The following is a 24,145-nucleotide window of genomic DNA, read 5'->3' as shown; positions in this document are numbered from 1 at the left end:
CAACAAGAGCAAAACTCTATCTCAAAAAAAAACAGAAATGGGCTGAATATGTTGACACATGGCTGTAATCCCAACACTTAGGGAAGCTGAGGCAGAAGGATTGCTTAAGTCCAGGAGTTTGAGACCAGCCTGGGCAGCATAGTGAGATCTCTACAAAAAAAGAAAAAACATTAGCTGGGTGTGGTGGCATAGTCCCAGGTACTTAGGAAGCTGAGGTGGGAGAATCACTTGAGCCCAGGAGGTTGAGGCTGCAGTGAGCCGTGATCTTGCTACTGCACTCCAGCTTAGGCAATAGAGCAAGACCCTTTCTCAAAAGTAGTACATTCAGAGTTGGAATGCTGTTTCTGCATGCAGAGTTACAGCTCTGTAGCTTCCAAGTTCCTACCTGCTTGGCATAGGACTCTTCTGCTCATCTGTTTATTTTCTGTCCACTACAGAGGCACCAAGTCTGAAGGGGGCAGAAGGGAAAGAACCTGAGCTCTTCCTAAGTAGATCCAGGCCTGTGGCAGCCAAGGCCAAGCAGGCCCATCTCACAACCCTGAAGCACATACAAGCACCCTGGTGGAAGAAGCTTGGAGAAGAATCTGGAGATGAGATTGATGTTCCAAAGGATGAGCTTAGTATAGAATTAGAAACTGTATTCATTGGTGGAACCAAACCACCTTAGTGAGTAACCCTAACAATTGACACAAATCTCATATTTTAGGAGATTATATTGGTTCTGCCTCTGGCATGCTGGTAGACTAGGGCCATCCTAACTTATTATTTTCCAGAGGTTCTCCTCCAGACAAGACCTGCAGTAAGCAAAGAGTTATATTCCACCTCTCTCTCAATTTTCTTTTTCTTTTCTCTGTATCCTCATCCTTAGCCACACACAGATTTGTGTGGCTTTTATTGTAGAACTAAACTTAGCATAGTGTTCTGTTGTTTACATGAAGTGTGTTTTTCTTTGGTTTCTGCTGTTTTCCAACTAAATATTTTTTTCTAAATAAATATTTTCAACAATTGATTTGAAAAATTTGTCAGGATTATTTCAACTTTTCACATTTGTTATCTGAAATTCCTATTTCCTGTTAACATAGGAGGTGTGTGCAGACTTTATTAATGTGAGGAAAAGAAATGCTCAATTGAAGGACATTTCCTTGTTTTCTATAAAGCAATAGTTGAACTCATTTTCTATTTTGTTATTTCTAAAAGGAACTACATACCAAAAAAATGCATTCTTTCTATTAAACTATGAGAACTACATAATGTACTGTTTCCCTTTTTGTCTTTTCTCCTAGGAATCTCAGAGCTAAATATAATGTTTAATTTTTGTTACAATCCTAGGTACCTTTATGATTATTTGGTTCCAACCTAATACTTTTCAGTTTCCCTGTTTACTTTAAATATGTTTTAATACCATAACATTGAAGCCACTTCAATTTGTGTTTGTAACAATATGGAATTTAAGTTAAAATCAATTAACAAATCATGACTCCATATCATAAAGAATCTGGAAGATGCTCTTTGTAAAATGAGTGAAAATACCAGTATTTCTGGATGTAAAGACCAAATTGTATAATATTGCGCAATCTCTAATGTTAACTTTAGTAAAATTCTAATCAAAATTCCTATATTTGTACTTATAATTGGAAAAGAAAGGTAGAAAAATTATGTAAGAGTGTTGCTCCCAATTTAGCAAAGAAAATGCCAGATAATCTACAACAATAATTTTTCTTGAGCCCATTAGATAGCTGAGGACTCAAGCCAACCATGTAAACTGGGATAGGAGTCTGTATCTGTGAAATGAAGTATTTCATCTATAGTAGAGCACAAGAGAGAAGTGGCTAGGTAAGAAGAAATCAAACAAAATTTTAGCAAATTCTTAAAGGCCAGGTGTGGGCTAGCACGTCTATTTAGAATATCTAAGAGCCACAGACATAAGAAGTTGGGCCTCTACCAAATGCTCACAAGAAAGATTGAGAGTTAAGGCCAGGCACAGTGCCTCACTCCTATAATCCCAGCACTTTGGGAGGCCGAGGCAGGTGGATTGCTTGAGCCCAGGAGTTCAAGGCCAGCCTGGTCAACATGGTGAGACCCTGTCTCTACTAAAAATACAAAAATTAGCTGGATTTGGTGGCATGCGCCTGTAGTCCCAGCTACTCAGGAGGCTGAGGCAGGAAGATTGCTCGAGTCCAGGAGGCAGAGGTTGCAGTGAGCTGAGATTGTGCCACTGTACTGCAGCCAGGGCAACAGAGTGAGATCCTGTAAAAAAAAAAAAAAAAGGTTGGGAGCAAGGCAAGAGGCCTGAAGAAGACCTTTGTGGTACAGGCAAACATGAAGTGATAGGCTGCTACTGGGTGACATAGGCAAAGTCCCCACTTCCCCTTTTAAAAGTCTTAAGCTGCTAGAGCGAGGGCAGTGAATCTCTCTTACCTTTAAGGCTCAGGCAAGATTCCAGGAAGTACTCCAGGACATTGGTCTGGGCAAAAATTTCTTGAGTATGACCTCAAAAGCACAGGCAATCAAAGCAAAAATAGTTTTACTTTTTTTTTTTCTTTTTTTTTTTTTGAGACAGAGTTTCACTCTTGTTGCCCAGGCTGGAGTGCAATGGCCTGATCTTGGCTCACCACAACCTCCGCTTCCCGGGTTTGAGCAATTCTCCTGCCTCAGCCTCTCGAGTAGCTGGGATTACAGGCATGTGCCACCACGCCTGGCTAATTTTTTGTATTTTTAGTAGAGATGGGGTTTCTCCATGTTGGTCAGACTGGTCTTGAACTCCCGACCTTAGGTGATCCACCTGCCTCGGCCTCCTAAAGCGCTGGGATTACAGGTGTGAGCCACCGCACCTGGTCAGTTTTACTTTTTTTACTCAAGATGGTGGATTAGAAACTTTCAGTATGCCTCAGCCATTTGGAAATAGCAAAATAGTGCATAAACTCAGTGCTGGGTGCGGTGGCTCACGCCTGTAATCCCAGCACTTTGGGAGGCCAAGGCAGGCAGATGACTTGAGGTCAGGAGTTTGAGACCAGCCTGGCCAACATGGTGAAACCCTGTTTCCATTAAAAATACAAAAATTAGCCAGGCGTGGTAGTGCATGCCTGTAGTCCCAGCTACTGGGGAGGCTGAGGCAGGAGAATTGCCTGAACCTGGTAAGCGAAGGTTGCAATGAGCAGAGATTGGGCCACTGCACACCAGCCTGGGCGACAGAGCAAGACTCTGTCTCAGAAGAAACAACAATAATAATAATAATAATAATAATAATAATAAACTCTGGGAAGAAAATAGGAATTCATCAGAATAGTGAAGGACACCCCAGACCCTGAGGAGGAGAAGATTAAGCAGCCCCCATGATGGCATTCAGCTGATAAAGTGAGTGAAGCCCCAGTTCATGAAAGAGGCAGCCAATCCCAATCTTCCTGTGTTTCTTACCTTCCTGCTAGTGATCTGTGCAACCCAAGTCAAGGGAAAGCACCCTGTTTCCTCCAAGCCCAGGAGCGAGCTTGGGGAGAGGCTGAGAGACAGAGAGAGGGAAAGACACTGGAAAAAGCTGCAGACATTTTCCCAGACCTAGGACTGAAAGGAGGACGCCATTTTTAATCTGGGTTCATACAAAGTCATTGGCGACCTGGCAACAGCAGCCACTGCAGACATTTTAGTCTCAGGCTAGAAGTTGCTCTGGAGTAGGGGAAAGACCCCCACAGCTAGAACTGTGCTTGCTCTGGAGTGGGGGAAGAAACCCCACAGCCAGAATTGAGCAGTGAGTGTGGGAGCACCCCAGCAGTAGGTACTGAAATTAGGTTCTCTTCCATCGCAGGAGTGGAGTGGGAGGAGAATTGCTGAAGCCAAGGCTTCTCCTGGGTAGGATGACTTGCAGCCAGGGATAGCTTTGTGACCTGGAACCAATCTATGTGTGTCATTACTGAGTACCTTAGCATGCTCCCTTGGTCAGTTTGGGAGAGAGTGCCCCATATGCTCCTAGGGGAGAGAGGGAGTTGGACCCCTACTCACCTGGACATCCAACTCTTGGCATGCACCACCCTTCAGGGTGGAGAAAATGCAGCCCACCAAAGCCTCCCTTGGATTAAAGGAAACGAAAGTGCGGTGCCAGCTACTGAAAGGGGCAACACCAAAGCTCCTGGAGACTTGGAGACGGGGTTATCTCTTGCACCCTGCCCCCATCACCGGTGCACTGCTACAGATGTGGCAGCAACACTTTCTATTGTGGCCCCAGAAGCATGGGCTGAAAGAGGCACTTCTCAGGCTTCTCCAGGGGCTCCACTCCTACCAAAGACCAGTTACACTGGGGAAAGACGTTTTTCACCCTTTTCTGTTCCCTCTGTCCCACCAAGGGTGAGCATGCAGAGTAAGAACCTCTTGGTGGCTTTTACTCTTCAAGCACCATCTATTGGTCTGCAGCTTGAATTATACCACCAAACAAAAATACATTGCTACATGGAGCAACATTTGAGAAAGTCACTGTACAAATCTTTCTGCAACCAAGGAACCTATACAGAGCCCTGGCCCTCTGAAAGCATCCAGAAATGAAGCCTGTCATATACAACATACACTACAGTCATACCCTCAAGAGAAAAAAAGAATAAAAAATAAAAAAGCCTCACCTCATCAAAAAGCTTCAGCTTCGCTCACTTTATCAGCTGTATGCCATCAGAGTGGCTGCTTAACCACTTTCTCCCCTTATGCACTATTTTGCTATTTCCAAGTGGCTGAGGCACCCTAAAAGCCTCTAATCCACCATCTTGAGTAAAAAAAGTAAAACTCTGTTTGCTTTGGTTGCCTGTGCTTTTCAGGTCTTACTCAACAAAAGAGAAATAAAATCCTTCTCAGACAAGTAATTGCTAAGTGAATTTATCACCACCCTATAACAGATGCTTAAGGAAGTTCTAAACATGAAAATGAAAGAATGATACTCACTACCATAAGAGCACACATAGGCACATAGCCCATGGATCCTGACCCATGTATAAAGCAACTACATAAGCAAAACTACAAATCAAGTAGCTAACAACAGTATGACAAAATCTCACATATTAATATTAACTCTGAATGTAAACAAATTAAATGCTCCACTTAAAAGACATAGAGTGGGAAATTGGATTTAGAAAAACGCCCATCTTTCTGCTGCCTTCAAGAAATTCATGTCACATGTATTGATACCCACAGGGTCAAAGTAAAGGGAGGGAAAAAGATCTATCACGCAAATGAAAAACAAAAAGGAGCAGGGGTTGCTATTCTTGTATCAGATAAAACAGACTTTAAATGTGACCCACCACATAAACAGAATTAAAAACAAAAACCATATGATTATTTCAATCAATGCAGAAAATGCATTTGATAAAATCCAACATCTCTTCATGATAAACACACTCAGCAAACTAGACATAGAAGGGACACACCTCAAAATAATAAGAGCCATCTACTAAAAACCCATAACCAACATCATACTGAAGGGGCAAAAGCTGGAAGTATTTTCCCTAAGAACCAGAATAAGACAAAGATGTTCACTCTCACCACCTGTATTCGACATAGAGCTGGAAGTCCTAGCCAGAGCAATCAGGCAAGAGAAAGAAAAGGCATCCTGATAGGAAGAGAGGAAGTCAAATTATCTCTCTTTGCTAATGATATGATTCTATACCTAGAAAACTCTATAAAGACTCTACCAAAAGACCCCTAGACCTGATGAACGACTTCAGTAGAGTTTCAGGACACAAAATCAACATACAAAAATCAGTAGCATTTCTATACACTGATAACTCTCAAGCTGAGAGCCAAATCAAGAACACAATCTCATTTACAATATCTACAAAAATAAAATAAAATTTCTAGGAATACATCTGACCAAGGAGGTGAAATATTTCTATAAGGAGAACTACAAAACACTGCTTACAGACAACACAAACAAATGGAAAAACATTCCATGCTCATGGTTTGGAAGAATCGATTTCATTAACATTTTCATAATGCTGAATGAAACCAATCCACAGATTCAATGCTATTTCTAACAAATAACCAAGGCCATTTTTCACAGAACTAGAAAAAAACTATTATAAAATTCATATGGAACCAAAAAAGAGCCCGAATAGCCAAAGCAATTTTGAGCACCAAGAACAAAGTCAGAGGTATCACATTACCCAACTTCAAATGATACTACAAAGCTAGAGTAATCAAAACAATGGTATTGGTACAAAAACAGACACAGAGACCAATGGAACACAATAGAGAATGGAAAAAAACCTTAGACAAGTTTATATTTTAACTAAGTTTATTTGAGCGAAGAAAAAAAAAACAGAGCAAAACAAAACAAAGGAAAGCAAAATAAAACAAGAATGATTTGTGAATCTGGCAGCCCTTCGAGCCAGAGTGGATTGAGAGAATGCCCATCAATAACATTATCTGACATGAGTTATAGGAAATGAAAGTGCAGTGCAGAGACAACTTAATTGATTACAACTTAACTGGTTAATTGGTTACAGAGCTTCCTGCAATCAACTAAAGCTCAGCTGCTATAGTTAAACTCCATATTGGTTTGGCGTGTTAGACTTAGTGTAGGATCCTAGTCCAAATCAGTGGTCTCTCATAAATTTTATTTAACAGAAGACATGATGACTAAATGTAATGTGCTATCCTGGATGAGATTCTACAACAGAAACAAAAAGACGGTAGGTAAAAACTAAGGAAATCTGAATAACGTATGGACGTTGATTAATTTTAAAAGTTACATAAACTTATGGTTAAACACATAATATTTAAAACAAAGTAATATGTTTACTGCATCTGTATGGGGGAAATTGTGTGTGTGTGTGTGTTCCTGCACATCTCTCCACATTCAGTGAAGGCATATTGATAGCTTGAAATTAGACATGGTGAGATGGTGGGAATGGTAATATCACAGAAATAAGTAAACACTACAAGTCCAAAATATTCCCCTGCAGTAACATTTCTCCTGGTTGCTAAATGCTTACCAGCATATCACTAGCTATAACCCACCTAAATAAAAGTTCTTTGGGTTCCTCATTAATAGTTAAGTGCTTGAGAGCTGCCAATCAAAGATAATCATTTCAGCATTTGTCTTTTATAGCTGGTCCCCTCCCTAGCCTATTGAGAATGTAATAATATGCTATTTATAGATCCTTCATCAAATCATCCTACCTGACCCTTCCCAGGAACCTAAAGATAATAATAACAATACTACTACTAATAAATAATTTTTAACATTTGTTGTGTGATATGTACCAGATTCTGTGCTAAGAATTTTATGGTCATTATTTTACTTAATCCTCACAACAACCCTTTAAAATAGGAACATTGATAATTTGCATTTTACAGATGTAAAAAATAAGATGAGAAACAAAAAATGGTCCAAGGTTAAGCTCATTTTATATAACTCTAAAATGAACTACTTATTCATTTCATTTAATCATTCATTTACTCACCCACTCTTTTCGTACTTGGGTTATGTGTAGACATTTAATTCTTTGTATGCAAATGGTCCATCCACTTTATGGAGGCCCTCTTGAGGGCCAGAATGGTGCCCTATAACTTTTTCTAGTCCTCTTATTATGTACTCTGAGATGCTCAATTAGCTAAGTGACTGAGCTCTCAGTATTTGACCAAGAATCTATTATATCAGAGATATTAAACTCTAAAATACATCTATTCATTCAATGAACATCTATAAGCATTTATAAGGTAAAAGACACTGTAATAGATGCAGAAAACAGGTAAGAGTCTCTGCTAGTGGAGGTTTCATCTCAGTAGAAGAGATAAACATTTAAAAAATAAATGTGTGTGTGATGACTATTATTTTGCAGGTAGGGATTTTTGTGTGAGAGTCATTAGCTTAGTCCTGGAGATGTTCAGAGGAAACACTTCAAAGAATGAACTGAAGGATGAACTGACAGTTGAAGGAGTAGAATGGGAATGTTCCAGGCAGAGGGAATGAAAAAAGTATTTTATCTGTTAAACCAGTTTATAATTTAGGAGGCACTCAGTAACTATCTGTTAAGAGTGGATTCATCTAGCACACATGCAAAAATGTACTTGCCCTGCCATTCAGATATCCAAACAACTTTAAGTACTCTGAATTTTCATATAATTTACTCACAATAATAAAAAATAAGCAGAATAGAAATACGAATCAAAATAAGTTAAATGAATTAATATGGAATGAATAAATTCGTTTCACAGAATGCCCATATATGACATAGAGAAGACAAGAGAGTTGAGGCAAGGTCCTCGATGGCCATCTCTAGAATATGCACCCCTCAGTGCCACACAGGCATAAAGAGGAAGTCACATATCTTAATGGAAAAGAATTTTCCAGGGTTAGGAGAAAACACCTGTTTCCTACAAAAGTTTTATAAGACATCTCATTACTAAATCTACGAATTATGCAGCCTTCATTTATATTAATCAGCCTGTATTTCTTGTGCCTGTCAGCTGAATTAAAATCTGTGTGAAGGAGAGGACTGAGAAGGTTGGTTATCTGGAGGGTTGGGAGGAATAGGGCAGGAGGCAGAGGTTCAGGCTGAATTCCCTTCTGGGGTCAAAAGCGGGTCTGTAAACTGCTGGCTATACAAAACCTGTTGACAACTTGGTTTTGACTCTGGGTTGAATACATTTTCCTAAACAATGTGCTTAGGACCCTAAAGTAGTAAATCTAGAAAATATCCTAAATGTTAAAGATATCCTGATAAAGATCAAGGGGAGTGTAGTGAACAGGACACATCCAGGACAAGGTTAGAGACATTTAGGGAATCCGTAGACTTTCTCACAATATCTGCTCTACATGCAAATCTTCACATTTACTAGTTGTATTAGCAATAGTGGGGAGTGTTTTTAAATCCTGATGATGTTCTTTGTTAGGGTAAACCTTAGTGGAACACTCCATGGAAGTGCTTTTAAGCATATCTGAGATGTCAGTTTGATATGTAATTTGAGTTACAGTGGCCTCTTTGTGCTGGTATATTAACCCATTAAATAGATCTGTGTCCTGAGGAAACTCTATAATACTTGAGAGCTCCCCAAAGAGGGCCCTGCCACCTATCTCCTAAGATACATGATAATAAATTCCTCACTTTGATGGGCTGGAGAAATCCCCCTCACAAAGCCTGCTTTCAGGACTGTGATTCTTAGATCCTGGATCAAGAATAAGCCACACCAGTGTCTGGCACAAGGTCTGTGCTTAGTTAAGTACTTGTTGAATGAATGCTGAGTAACAGCTTTCTGGTCACACCTCCTAGGAATTTTCTTTGATTTTAGATTTTAGATTCCTTATGACCCTTGCTCTAGGTGCTCCAGGATGAGAAAGTCACCATTGCTCCTCATATGAGTTCTTCATTTATTATAAATGCTCAGTAATGATTCATAGAGTAATAGTGCCTGAGTTCTTATGGAATGAATGCTGCCGCTGCTTCTCCATAGTTCCATTCCCTTTGAAAAGTGGAAATGGCATATGGATCCAAGCATAGAGACCGAGCCCACCTATCTTGGCCTTCTCTGACACATTGCTCATCATGGATGGATTTCAGAGTTTCATTCCTGGCTCCATGAGCTCCATAATGACCCAGAGTCTGCTGATTCTGTTGGGGAAGACTCTTGGAGTTAGCAGATGCCTTGATTTTAGAGCCTAGCCAACTCTAGGCCCTTCAGTCAAATAGTTGTGACATCTCTAGCTCCTGTAGACATGGAGTTTTAACAGGGATTTCTTCACCTATCAGAAAAGGAGTTCCCAGCCAGAAACCATGCTTGGGAGGCAATCCTTCCCATTCTTCATGCAAGGATGGCTGGCTCCTTTAGCTCTCTGGCTCCCCGATATGCCAGCATTCCTGCTCAGCCCTCCCTACCTTTGGGCAAACTATAGTGATGCTTGAAGATGCTCAGTGAGAGCTGAAAGACAAGCATTGAGGTCTTAACACCAAGGCAGGAGCAGGAGTCTCTGATGCTTCTGAGAAACCTGGAACCATGACATCTATTCATTCTACATCTTCAGCCTTCCTAAGGCTCAATCTGCCATGCTCACTCCTCATTCCAAAATTAATCAAGCAGGAGGCAAAGAAGCACCTTGCCTGCAGCTCCATAGACTGAACAGACCCCCAAATCTCAATCACCTGCACCTCAGAAATGGACTACATACAGGGACCTGCAGAGACCAAAGGCCTGGGCAGCAAAATACACATCAAGGGCTTCTGTACATTCAAAGTTTTGAGAAGTTCAAGAGGATGAAACAAAAATCATCAGGCCTTGCCTCAGTTTCCCTAAAGCTAGCCCAGTTCTCTGTAAACCTAGTGCCTAATTAGGAGGGCCAACATTCCAGAAAGGAAAGTCAGGAGAACAAGAACCCAAATTCCCCTAGAAAGCCTCTTCTGGCATCTGTTTCTAGGAGTCAATTGGTTTGAGGGATGGTTATCAACTATGACATGGAGACAAATGGTCTGAAATCTATCTCATGTCATATTGGCCTCCTTTGAATACCAGAACAGAGCCCACACAATTCACAGAGCAGCAGTTCCTCTGTCCTGAGCACCGATGGGTCCCCAGTTCATATCTGCTGCAGCTGCATTTTGCAGGTAGACCTTAGTCAAGAAGAGGGTACCAGTGTGTGACCAGGTATCTCCACATTTTCCAGAGGAGATACCCATGATTCACAAAACTTTTCTTTTGAAGTGCCACCATCATGCTGCCTAACTTCATGCTTAAAGCACCTGACTTTTCAAACTTCAGAGCCTGTCTCCAAAAAAATAAAGGATGGAATCATTGGTTTGGCTCTGGACCTGATTAGGAAGAAATAGAGAACTGATGCAGCCAGTAGTGCCAGATTCTGTGGGAGAATGCTCTGCTAAATGGTTCCATCACCTACTTTTGGAAGCCCTTTTGTTGGCTGTAGATTTTGCCTATTGTGTGACATGAATTTTTCTTATCCCTGATAAGTGCCTTAAAATAAACTTGAGCTTCCTCAATTTAGAGCAAGTCTCTCAAGGGACTTCTCGGCTGAGGCTATGTCTGAATTCAGTAAACCTCCCAAGTAGGCCTCAACTTGCTTAGAACCATGATACTGAAGCTGAATCATTTCTAACTAGCTTCGATTAGAGGTGGTTGAGTAAGTATCTATTCTGGAAATATGCTGCCTTAAGACAAGCCCAAACCATCAAAATGGAAAATTTTGAAAATTATGAAAAGAGGGACAAGTAGCCTAGTTCCTTTCATAAGCCATTCCACTACATTTGATGCCCTTCCTGCCACATCTCCCCTGCCCCACCCTGCTCCCATATGCCCATATGTTCACCCTCTTGCAAACCTTTAATCCAAAGCAATTTCTAAGAGGCAATTCTTTTAAGCACATAACACTCTGACTAATCCTTCGGTCAGTAATGCCTTGAGCTTCTGTACAACATATTTTTTTCTTTTGAACTTACCTGTATACTGCTTAGAAGTTATTTTAAGGCATTGTGTGTTTGTGTATATATGTATATATATATACACAGAGATAATTTTCTGAGGAACTGGTTGTAACCTTGCTTCCAGTAGCTATAGTCCTAAAGCTGCCAGGACCCTCTAACTCCCAAAATGCTAAGCTTGCTGCCCTGGACAATAGTAATTCCTCTTTGGAGAGTTCCCATTGCAAATGAGAAAGAGGAAAAGAAGAAAAGATCACAGCAGACTCAAATGTCTGGAGAGGTAAGGTCAGCCTGTGGGCAGTGAGCAGAACACCAGGCAGTGCAGTGTAGTGTTTACATGTCAGAATCTGTGAATATGAATCATGGCTCCACCATTTTACTGAGGATAAAGAGCCTAATCTACATGTAAGGGATTGATGCCTAGCAGCATGAAGTTAACATAACATAAGTTATCTATAAGTCTCTTAGTTTCTGGGAGAGCAGCCAAATTGTGTTGTCTAGTAGGATGTCTGATACGAATTTGGACATTTGAGTTGAATCAGGGGAAGTGTTATGGGGCTGGAGTGGCCCATGATCCAACTTTCAGGTGCCTACCTGGGTGCAGGAACAAAGATGTGCTGCTCTGGCTGGAGATAGCCAGCATGAGTGAGGTGCTGCTTAGTAAGTAAATCTCTGTAGCCCTCACTGAATAGAGCTGCATTGTCTCTGGTGAGGCAGGTGAACTCTGTTCTAAGTCCGTCATGATGACCCCACAGATAACTATTTGGCCATCACAAGAATAAAACTACTGAATTCTACTGCAGGAAACTGAAATAAATCGAGATGAGTTCAGGGACACAGGAAAGGTTAAGGAGCTACAGAGATAACATAAGGGGGCACCTAGATGGTCTCAGGGCATGTATGGCAATTTGGGTTCTATTCTCAAGAGATTGCAGTTGATTATCTCACCACAGGTCCTTTCCTCCCACCCTGAATTCCCCTGCCTTTAGTTCTGAGCTCCAGGGACCTCTAGCTAATCCATTATCTCCTTCTCTTTTTCCCCTAAATTGCCTTGTAATTATGCTCTTTTATGATTCAACTTTCCTCTCCAAAACTCCCCTGGTCCCAAGGGCGGTGGTTCCAATGACTCCTAGAAACAGATGCCACTGGTTAGTGCCTTACAATAAACTTGAACTCCTTCAATTTTGAACAAGTCTCTCAAGGGACAGATGTCCTGCTATCTTTTAGGCATCCTGGACCCTGGTTGTGACCACTAATCCAGCCCTGGTGTTTTTTTGTCCCTAGTGGTGTTCTGGCACTTCAGAGAGACGTCAGATTCAGCCCTACTGACATGGCTTGGTACCCATGGAAGCCTGCCAGAAAGGAAAAATGCAGCTGAAGATTGCTGCATCCATGCCTCAGCACAGGGGTCCCCAACTCCCGGACCATGGACCGGTACCAGTCCGTGGCCTGTTAGGAACCAGGCCACACAGCAGGAGGTGTGCAGCGGGCGATGGTGCATTTCTGCCTGAGCTCCGCCTCCTGTCAGATCAGCTGCCCCCTTAGATTCTCAAAGGAGCGCGAACCCTACTGTGAACTGCTCACGCGAAGACTCTAGGTTGCACGCTTCCTATGAGACTCTAACTAATGCCAGATAATCTGAGGTGGAAGAGTTTCATCCTGAAACCACCCTCTACCCCGCCACCTGCCCCTTCCGTCTTCCATGAAACCAGTCCCTGGTGCCAAAAAGGATGGGGACCACTGCCCCAGCATATTCAGAAGCCCAGGTCAAAGGAGATCCAGGAATTTGCTCTTCCCGTCATCACCTCCTTGTCCCCTTCCAGAATGTGCTTTTCCTCTGTATTGCTGATAGCAATAATCTCTGGCCCCTCCTACTGCTTCCTGCCCAGCACCAGCCCCTACTCTTGTGGATAATCTACAGTACAAGCATGGGGGTGGGGCTTAAATTCTAGTAGTCCTGCCAGCTTTTTGGTTTCCTGGCATATGAAGGCCAAGGAATTCAGAAAAATTATCTTTCTCAGGCTTGGACTATGTGGTGTTTGGTACACTCTGGATCCTTCTGGGAATTTTGCTCATGTAGGGAAATACAACAGATAAGGACCCAGGGCAGGGCAAGTATACAGAGATATTTTCATACAAAATCCAAATCTCATAATTAAGGTTCATCTTCACCCCAAGAGAATCCTGATTAATGTGGATTTTTTATTTAATGACTGTATGTAAAACTAATTCTAGAGACCAGCTATGTGAGAGACACACACATCATCAGGGAGCAGTGTCAGCTGTTGATGCGGTCCGCTGGGCATCTCAGTCCTGAACAGCTGCAGTTGATATTCAGCAACATTCTGTTGCGCATTGAAGTCCTGGAGAGCCTGCAGAAGATGTTCCAAGCCCTGGCTCATGTCGGGCTTTGGAAGGGCTAGGGCTTTAACTGCGCTATTAGTTTCAGTGGCCCTGCCATGGAGCCATCACTTGATTGCCCACCCTGGTTTTACCTCTTTCTCATTATAGGCCCCACGAAGCTGCCCTGAAAATAGATACTTTTGTAAACAATATCTTTGGCTAGAGTAAATATGGAGAAAGAAAAGTGTAATGACAAAGGTAATCACAGTTAAACTACAAAAAGACCTTTTTTTTCTTTTTTCTCTTTTCTTTTTTTTAGACCTGAATTAGCTGGGAAACATTCCATCTGTTCCTATGCTCTGTATAGATTGTATAGCATAGGAAATATCTGTTCCTTGAAAGCTTGTCTTAGTTTGGGATGCTATAAAAATATCATAGACTGGGTGGCTTATAAACAACAGAAATTTATTTCCCATAATTTTGGAGTTTGAGAAGTCTAAGATTAAGGCACTGGTAGATTCGGTGTTGCGTGAGGGCTCACTTCATGGCTCACAGACGCCATCTTCTCATTCATCCTCACGTGGCAGAAGAGGCAAGGGAGCTAAGTGCAGTAGCTCATGCCTCTAATCCTAGCACTTTGGGAGGCCGAGGCAGGTGTATTGCTTGAGCCCAAGAGTTAAAGACCAGCCTGGGCAACATGGCAAAATCCAATCTCTACAAAAACAAAAAAAAAAAACAAAAAAAAAAACCCCACAAAAATTAGCTGGGCATGGTGGCATACACTTGTAGTCTCAACTACTCAGGAAGCTGAGATGAGATGATCACCTAAGCCCTGGAAGTTGAGGTTGCAGTGAGCCAAAATTATGCCACCGCACTCCAGCCCAAGAGTGAGACCCTGTCTCAAAAAAAAAAAAAAAAAAAAACAAGGGAGGACTCTGGGGTCTCTTTTATAAGGGCACTAATCTCATTCATGAGGTCTCTACCTTCATGACCTAATTATCTCCCAAAGGCCCTACCCCCTCATACTATAAAATTGACAGGACATCAGCATATGAATTTTGCCGGGAACACAAATATTCAGTCTATAAAAAAGCCCCAAAAGCAATTGCCTGAAAAACTGTCTGGATTGTATACTTTTCTTCTGAGATTAACAACTTTTAAATGTTTTTTTTTTCTAGAAGTTGTCAGATTCCTCTACTTTTTCTTGGGTCAAATTTGGAAATATATGTATACACATACATTCCTTTATTTTTTTGGCACAGTTTTAGATTTACAGACACATTGAGCAGACATACAGAGTTTTATATATTCATCTCATCCTCCCCCCACTTCCCACCTCTCAGCAGTTTCCCCTATTATTACCATGTTTATTACATTTGATGAACCAATATTGAGACATTATCATTAACTAAAGTCCACAGTTTACATTAAAATTTACTCTTTATGTTATACAGTTCTATGGAGTTTGTCAAATGCACAATACCACATACTCACCACTGCAGTGTCATACAAAATAGTTTCTCTCCCTTAAAATATTGTCTCTATTCCATATATTAATCCTTCTTTGCCCCTTCCCAACCCCATCCATGACAGCCACTGATTTTCTTTTACTGTTTCTATAGTTTTGCCTCTTTCAAAATGTCAAATTGCTGGGCCACACAGTATATAGCCTTTTCAGACTGATTTCTTTCACTTAACAATATGCATTTAACGTTCCTCCATGTCTTTTCATGGCTTGATTGCTCAATTCATTTTATCACTGAATAATGTTCAATTGTATGAAATACCACAGTATATCTGTTTATCTACTGAAGAACATCTTTGCTTTCAAGTTTTGGGAATTACGAATAAAGCTGCTATAAACATTCATGTCCAAGTGTTTTTGTGGACATACATTTTCACTGATTTTGATATATCTAGGAGCATGATTGCTGGATGGTATGGTCAATCTATGTTTAGCTTTGTAAGAAACTGCTTAACTGTCTTCCAAAGTGGTTGTATCATTTTACATTCCCATCAGTAATAGATGTGAGTTCCTGTTGTTCTACATGCTTGCCAGCAGTTGATGATGTCCAGGTTTTGGATTTTTGTCATTCAAATAGGTGTGTGGTGGTATCTTATTGTTCCTTTAATTTGCAATTCCCTAGTAACATATGATGTTGACTTCCTTTCCTTTCCTTTCCCCTCCCTCCCTCCCTTCTTCCTTCCTTCCTTCATTTCTCTTTCTTTCTTCCTCTTTCTTCCTCTCCCTCCCTCTCTCTCTTTCTCTCTTTCTTTCTTTCCTTCCTTCTTTCTTTTTTTCTTTCCTTTCTTTCCTCTCTCTCTCTCTCTCTCTCTCTCTCTTTCTTTCTGACACGGAGTATCCCTGTGTCCCCCAGGCTGGAGTGCAGTGGCGCAATCTCAGCTCATTGCAACCTCCACCTCCCGGGTTCAAGCGATGCTCCTGCCTCAGCCTCCTGAGTAGCTGGGATTACTGGCGCGCGCCACCACGCCTGGTTAATTTTTGTATTTTTTTAAGTAGACACGGGGGTTTCATCATGTTGGTCAGGCTGGTCTTAAACTTCTGACCTTGTGATCTGCCTGCCTCGGCCTCCTAAAGTGCTGGGATTACAGGCATGAGCTATCGTGCCCGGCTGCATTTTTTCATGTGCTTATTTGCCATCTGTGTATCTTCTTTGGTGAGGTGTCTGTTCAGATCTTTTGCCCACTTGTTAATTTTTTTAATTAAAATTTTTGCATTATAAGAGTTCCTTGTGTATTTTAGGTAACAGTCCTTTATCAAATAGGTATTCTACAAATATTTTCTCCCAGTCTGTGCCTTGTTTTTTTAATCTTCTTAACGGTGCCTTTTGCAGAGCAGAAGTTTTTCATTTTAATCAAGTCCAACTTATTGTGTTCTCCTCCCCCGCACTGGCTCATGCTTTTGGTGTTGTATCTGAAAAGTCATCACCAAACTCAAAGTCACCTAGAGTCTCAAATTATCCTATAGATGTTTTATATTTTTACATTTTATATTTACATCTTAAGATCCACTTTGAGTTAATTTGTATAAAGGTATAAAAGTTAATTTGTATAAAAGGTGTGTGTCATTTTTTGCATGTGGATTTCCAGTTGTTCTAGCACCATGTATTGAAAAGACTCTTTTCTCCATTGAATTGCCTTTGCTCCATTCTCAAAGATCAGTTGTCTACATTTACGTGGATCTATTTTGGGGCTGTCCATTCTGTTCCATTGGTCTATTTGTCTACTCTTTAGCCAATACCATGCTGTCTTGTTTACTGTAGCTGTGTAGTAAGTCTTGAAGTTGGGTAACGTCAGTCCTCCAACTTTGTTCTTCTTGAATAGTCTGTGGATTATTCTGGGTCTTTTACTTTTTCATATAAAATTCAGAATTCATTTGTTGATATCCACAAAATAATGTGCTAAGATTTTGATTGAGATCTTATTGAATCTACAGATAAAGTTGGGAAGAATTGACATCGTAACAATACTGATGCTTTCTGGGAATATGGAATATTTCTCAATTTATTTAGATTTTAATTTTTTTAATCAGAGGTTTGCTAGTTTCCTTCACATAGAGCCTGTACATATTTTGTTAGATTTATGCCTAAGTATTTATTTCTTCTTCTTTTTTTGAGGCTAATGTAAATGGTATTGTGTTTTTAATTTCAAATTCCAATTGTTCTTTGCTGAGGAAAGCAATTGACCTTTTACCCTGTAGCCTTGTTAAAATTGCTTATTAATTCCAGGAGGTTTTTGTTTATTCTTAGGAATTTTTTACATAAAAAATCATGCCATCTACAAAGACAGTTTTATTTATTACTTGCTAGTATGAATATCTTTTATTTCCCTACATTAGGCAGGAGGTTTAGTACAATGTCACCTAGGAGTAGTGACAGGGGACATCCTTACCTTGTTCCTGATCTTAGAGGGAAAGCATCTAGTTTCTCACCATTAAGAATCTGCAATATTTTTCTATCAAGTTGAGTAAATATCCTTCGATTCCTAGTTTTCTGAGTTTTTTTTTTTATCATGAATGGGTGTTGATTTTTTTTCTTCTTCCCCCACCTTCCCTCTTCTTCTTTCCCCACCTTCTTTCCTCAGCTTCTTTTCCCTATCCCCACCTTCCCTCTCTTCTTCCCCCACCTTCCCTCTTCTTCTTCCCCTGCCATCCCTCTTCTTCTTTCCCCTTTCCCTACCATCCCTCTTCTTTCCCCTTTCCCCACCATCCCTCTTTTTCTTTCCCCACCTTCCGTCTTCTTCTTTCCCCTCTTTCTTTCCTCACCTTCCTTCTTCTTTTTCCCCCCTCATCTCCCTCCCTCTTTCCCCACCATCCCTCTTCTTCTTTCCCCACCTTCCCTCTTCTTGTGAAAATATTTTTCTTCATTGGTTGATGTGATCATGTGATTGTATATTTTTGCATATAATTGATATGTCTCAAAGTTATATTTTTCAAGACAATTTCTTATTTCTCCAAGATTTTAAGATTTATTCATATAGAATTCTATGTTGGATATTTTATTTATTTAACAAATATTTATTGAGTATATACTATGCTGAAGATATGTTAGGTATGGAAGATACATTAATAAATAAGGCTGCATGAAAGTTTTGGAATAAGTTTGCATTTGGTATAGAGGAAGGTAAGATGACGATGAGGAAAGAACTGAAAAAGGGGAGAGGGAATTAGGCAACAGTAAATCACAGAGAATGTGACATTTCTTGTCTTTCAACTTTTCCTCCCTGTACTTTCAATTAGGGAAATGATCACTCTCTAAGGGACACCTGAATGACTCCACACTTCTGTGATTTCTGCAGTCTCTAACTGCTCTGGAGCTTAGAGTCATATCCAAACCCCTTAGCATAAAATGGCACAATTTTATGACCTACTCTTTGCCTAACCGTTCAGTCGTATCACTTATGTCAAATTGCCCAAATGGTCCATGCACATGCTGCTCCATCTACCTCCACTATTCTGTACCCTCTTTTTTGCTGGGGCAACCCCTAATTATCTTTTATTATCTTGATCACCCTCTCAGAGCCTAAATTGCTTCCATTAAGTTGCATTCTAAATTATTTCCAGTCCTTCAGTGAACTTAGAAATAATATGTTTTGCTCTTTAACTTCTCCACCTCATTTTCTTCCTTCACACCCCTAGTGTTCACTATAATTCTCACCATACTATGCTCACCCAATAATAGAAGGTAGAGCTATAAGAAGACCTACTAGACAGAAAAAATTCTAATCTCTTCTCCCATAAGAAAGTTTCATTCTGTTAAAACTGAAAGGTAAATTCTAAGGTCGAATGTGGAAATAAGTATGTAGAAAGGTAAATTTTGTGTAAGGGAGTACAATAGGACTCTCAGTGATGGCTTCTATTTTCTCTAAGATAGAAGCAAGTTCATCTGCTAGGAGTGTGAAGTGTAGACACGGGGTTGGGACTTAAAGAGGATGTTAAAGGTTTGAATAATTGTGGCAAATAGGAGAGGAAGCTGAAGACAAGAAGGATTTGGGAGTGTGCTGAAGATGGAGTTCAGCTGGAAACTGAATGTGCAGTGGTCAGGACATTGATGTCACTGATGACATTGTCCTGATGTCTCCTGCAGCATTTTGCTCCCCAAAGGTAGAAGTAGAGACCAATGGTTGGACTGATGCAGGTTTAGGACTTTGCTGGGTGGATACAATCAGGGATATAAGAATATGATGTATTCATTAAGTACTGCAGCATTGACATTGAATAACCTCTTCAAATTCTGTCTCTGCCCCTCACCATGTGACCTTGTGCAAATTATTTAACCTTCTGAAGTCTTATTGTCTCACATTTAAGATAAGGATAATCATATATACTTTATTAATTTAACAGATATTGAGTGCCCTCCTCTATACTTTTCTGGGACCTGGAGATAAAGCTGAGATCAAAATTACTACCTTCCTGGAGCTTATAATCTAATGAGAAGAGAGATACGAGATAAATGAAATATATAGTACTTTAGATGGCAAAATGCTTACGGGAAAAAGAAGCAAAGAAGAAGTATATAGTGCATGCAGGAAACTGCAATTTTATGTTTGTATTGATACATATTTGTACATATTTATGGGGTGTGGTAGTTTGATATATGCATACAATGTGTAATGATCAAATCAGGGTGTTTAGGATATCTATCACCTCAAACATTTATCATTTTTGTGTTTGGAACATTTCTAATATCCTCGTTATTTTGAAATATATAACATATTGTTAACTATAGTCACCCTACTGTGCTATCAAACACTTGAACTTATTCCTTCTATCTATGTTTGTACCCATTAACCAATCTCTTCCCTGCCTCCCCCAACTCCACCTTCCCAGCCTCTGGTACTTATCTCTACTCCATGAGATTAACTTTTTAAGCTCCCACATGAGTGAGACCATGGGATATTTGTCTTTCTGTGCCAGACTTATTTCACTTAGAATAATGACCTCCAGTTCCGTAAGATGGGCAGCCACGAAAGGCCTTACTTAGCTGATGTTTGAATTGTGAAGTTATGTAATCATTAAGATGAGTATACATACAATGGGCCAGCTGAGTGCACAGCAAGATTCAATAAATTCAAACTAACATTACTCTTATTGCCAAGAGAGTGCCTGAAATGACAGCTCATTGGGAGCTGGCTACTTTCCTTCCCTTTCCTTAGGGGTTTAAGGAAAGCATGAATGATTTCAGTCTTTTGCTGGAGCTCCTCACTGACACTTATTGCAGAGCCTGAGCCCTCAACTCTCAATCTTTGCTTAGGTCCTGGCTCAGGCTCCACTTTGTAAGAGGCACCTTCCTAGTATTCACTACTCTCTCTCTCACAATCATGTCCTTACAGACATTGCTGATCCTCTTTCATACTGACACCGGGTTCTAGTCCGAGTTCCATCACTAAGTCGCTGTTTGACTTTGGGCAAGTTACTTCTGTGGTTAATTATTTTTCATCAACAAAATCAAAAGGTGAAACTAGACGAACAACTAAGAGGCTCCAGTATTTTTTCAATCTAAGAGTCCCATATCCCCCACTCCCTTCTCACAGCTCATTCAACAATCCTAAAGGCAGCGGGTGCCCGCAGTCTCAAGTCTCTGCCGAAGCCCAAGCCGCAGTCTCGGTCGGTCACAGCCGACGAAGCGGAGGAATTGGAGGAAGCCAGCATAACCACCTCACACTGAGAACATCTGACCTTTCCCAGAACGCCCGCCCACTCGACACTTCCTGTCCCTCCCCAGATCTTGTTCCGGGGCACCTACTCGCGTCTAATCACTCCCCTCATTCACTCTTTAGGGTCCATTGGCTGTTTCTTTGAGGAAGCGGAGCATCTTCTGTCGTTGATTGGTTTCCGTCATTGTTGATAGGTTGGTAACAAACAAGGTGTGCCTGGTCTCCCTGGTAACGTCCTGCCGATAGTCCTGATTGGTCGGTGTCTTAATCCCATCTTCCGTCCCAACTGCTAGTGGCTGAGTCCCTGGCGGGGCGCGGCGGTGGAAGGTGTCGCGTACGGGCTTCCCGAGCTGACGTGGCTTGAATTGGGAGGGGGGCAGCTGGAGCCTCAGGCGGCAGCGCTTCTAGGTGAGTGGGGGACGCTACCCAACTCTTCCCTCTGCGAGTCCAATAACGGTCACCCCCGCCAGAGGGGCCGCGGGAGCTGCCCAAGCAGCTACACCGGAGTCCCCTCCTCGCCCCGCCTCTCCCGGATTCAGTCCTGGATCCGGCCCTTCACCCGCCTCCTTCACCTACCAGGCCTCGTTCTAGTAGCCCACAAGCCTCTCGGCCTCTCCGGTGAGCCTTCGGGGTCACCCTGCGCAGACTTGGACCACTTGCTCACGGTCTGTCCCCTCCCCGGTACGTTTCTCCTCTGGGAGCGACGGGGAAAAGCGCCTAGGTCAGTCCTGTCCGCACGGCCTTGTTCGTGGAGCGGCCTGCCTAAGTCGGCCTCCGTACGCAGCCGCTGACGTCGGAAAGAACCTGCTGGGCCCCTGTGCTCAGGCCCTAAACAAACTTGGTGTCCCGAAGGGGAGGCGCGACCAAAAGAAATCAAAGGTCTTTAGGGCGGAGATCACAGAATCATTGGAGATATTAATGCAAACGGAGGCCTGTCCAATAATCCTGCTAATGCTAATGGGTTACTGGAAAGATGAGAAGAGAGGAAAGATCCCAACGATCCCGTCAACACGAAAATCCCAGGAATCAGAGGTGGGCAGGCTGTTAGAGAAAAAGTAACCTCTAAGAGAGTTCTCGAGGAAAAATAACTTGGTTTGATGGTGTGGAGTATGTTTAATCTGCACAACCGGAATGTGAAAGGGAGGGTGAGTCCCTTGAGGAATGAGGAATATATTTGTCTGACTTATTTAAAGAGCTCCAGTTGGTCTATGGGGAGCGGACAGTTTGAGAGTGGGACAGGGATATTTACAATCATGGATAAGTACTTTCACTTTTGGAGATAGTTGGAAGCTGTCTGAGCATTTAAAGGACCTTTTTACAGTTCTGTGCAAGATGCAAGCAAGTGGAGGGCTCTTTACATAAGGGCCAGAGGCCTTTCCAAAAGCGTGAATTGATAAGATTTAGATGGTCAGAATGGTTATGAAGGGGCAAACTCAGGAAATATCCTATTGGAAAAATGGCAGGATTTGGTTTTGGAATAGATGCAGGAAAAAGTTGAAGAGTACTCAAAAGTTGCAGGCATTGTACATTAACTGCTTCATAGCTTTTACTTCTCATCCCTTGACCACAGAATGACCATTTAATGTTTTTCTTTTCACTGCATCAATATTTTTTACTACCTCAGCAGCTTCCAAACCTTTTAATTGCACTCCCTATCAGTAAAACATTTTTGAGCATGCATCTCCCCAAAGGTTGTATGTTTAATTATTTATAGTGTATGACTACCACTGTAAATATGTTGTGTATAATATGAAATATGCAAAAGTATAAACGTAAAAGAATGAAGTTTTTAAAAAGCCTTGTCCACACCTTGGGACCTCCCAACCCAATTTGACAATCACGTAAAGATACTTCCTTGTTTTTCAAGAAGGTCGTTGGCATTTCTGGCATCCAGACTCTGGGATGCAGCCTTTCTTAAACATGATCTTTAGAAGATTTTTTTCAACCTTCTGCTTGAGTTTTATAGGCCCCCTTTCTTTTTCTCCCTTTGATTAATGGATTAATTAAAGGGATGTTGACTTTATCCTTGTTTATAAAATAAATCATTCATTAATTTCTCTAGGTTAGTTACTATTAGGAATACCACTGATCATTACATACCAGTCTGTGATTAGAAACCATTATGTAAAAGGAGACTAAGCTCTATATTGCTGTATTTTTAATTAAGCTATTTTAAAATCAGCTATATGCTTTTGATAAAAGGAAATTTAATACAGAAGGATACAATGTAAAAAAAGTCTTTTTCTTTTCTATCTACTGATCTACCCATCTCCATTCCCCACTTCCCAGAAGTAAGCACTGTAAATAATTTCTTGGTTATATTTAAGAAACTTTCTGATCATAATAAAGCACATGATAATATATACCCCCTTCTCTCTTTCCCACAAGTGGAATCCTAATACACATGCTTTTGCCATTTAGTACTGTATATTAGGCACTTTCAATATCCATGGGTATAAAACTACCTCATCCTTTTTATGGCTACACAGCAGTCCTTTGTAAAAATATAAAAATAGTATTTAGCCTGTCCCCATTGATGGACATTTAGATTTTCAGTCATTAGCCATCAAAACACTGCTGTAGTGTTTTGTTATATAACATCCATGTGTATATATATGTATATATACACATATATATACATTATATACATGTATATATATACATATATATACATTATATACATGTATATATACATATATGTATATATGTATATATGTATATATACATATATAAGTATATATACATATATATGCATATATACATATATACACATATATACATATATACACACATATATTTACATATATATACATATATATACACACATGGATTTTTGTTTTATGTAACATCCATACATAACATGTTTTGTTATGTAACATCCATATATATATATATATATATATATATATATAAAACATCCATGTATATATATCTTAGGGCCCTTGTGTGAACCTGTCTGTGGTATAAACAATATGGAATTATTTGGGGCCATACTAATATGAATCATTTTAGTTTACTTACTGCTTTAAAAAAAAGTACTTACCTAGCTATTAACATAGTGCCTTTATCCCTTCATTCTGTTTTCAACCCGAGTGAAGAATATTGGATAATGAGATTATTCAGAAAATAAAATATTTTCTGTGTATCTTCACCCACCGAGAAGCTTTGTCAAACTACGTGACTGGGGAAATTACTTAACATCCCTCTGCCTTAGTTTACTCACCTTA

General features: G+C 40.7%; 2 protein-coding genes across 18 annotated transcripts in view; both read left to right on the top strand.

Annotated features, from left to right (window-relative positions):
* The window catches only part of IQCB1 (IQ motif containing B1), a 64,802-nt gene extending 63,784 nt beyond the window's left edge, over positions 1-1,018 (top strand). For both annotated transcript variants that reach the window (XM_003825177.5, XM_003825178.6), the window contains one exon: positions 438-1,018. In XM_003825177.5, the coding sequence (XP_003825225.1) occupies positions 438-667 (230 nt within the window). In that variant the 3' untranslated portion in view covers positions 668-1,018. The remainder of the gene's footprint in view (positions 1-437) is intronic.
* A 16,223-nt stretch (positions 1,019-17,241) lies between these two features.
* GOLGB1 (golgin B1) overlaps positions 17,242-24,145 on the top strand; it is a 90,095-nt gene continuing 83,191 nt past the window's right edge. For 4 of the 16 annotated variants that reach the window (XM_055110342.2, XM_055110340.2, XM_055110339.2 and 1 more), the window contains exon 1: positions 17,258-21,112. The gene's annotated coding sequence lies outside the window, so the exon portion shown is untranslated. Of the gene's footprint in view, positions 21,951-24,145 lie in introns of all 16 variants that reach the window. The other 12 variants (XM_008950481.6, XM_008950478.6, XM_008950477.6 and 9 more) reach the window with 4 other exon arrangements.

The sequence above is a fragment of the Pan paniscus genome, chromosome 2 (genome assembly GCF_029289425.2).
Source record: "Pan paniscus chromosome 2, NHGRI_mPanPan1-v2.0_pri, whole genome shotgun sequence".
In the NCBI taxonomy this organism is placed as follows: domain Eukaryota; kingdom Metazoa; phylum Chordata; class Mammalia; order Primates; family Hominidae; genus Pan; species Pan paniscus.
This window is presented reverse-complemented; position numbering and strand designations above follow the sequence as displayed.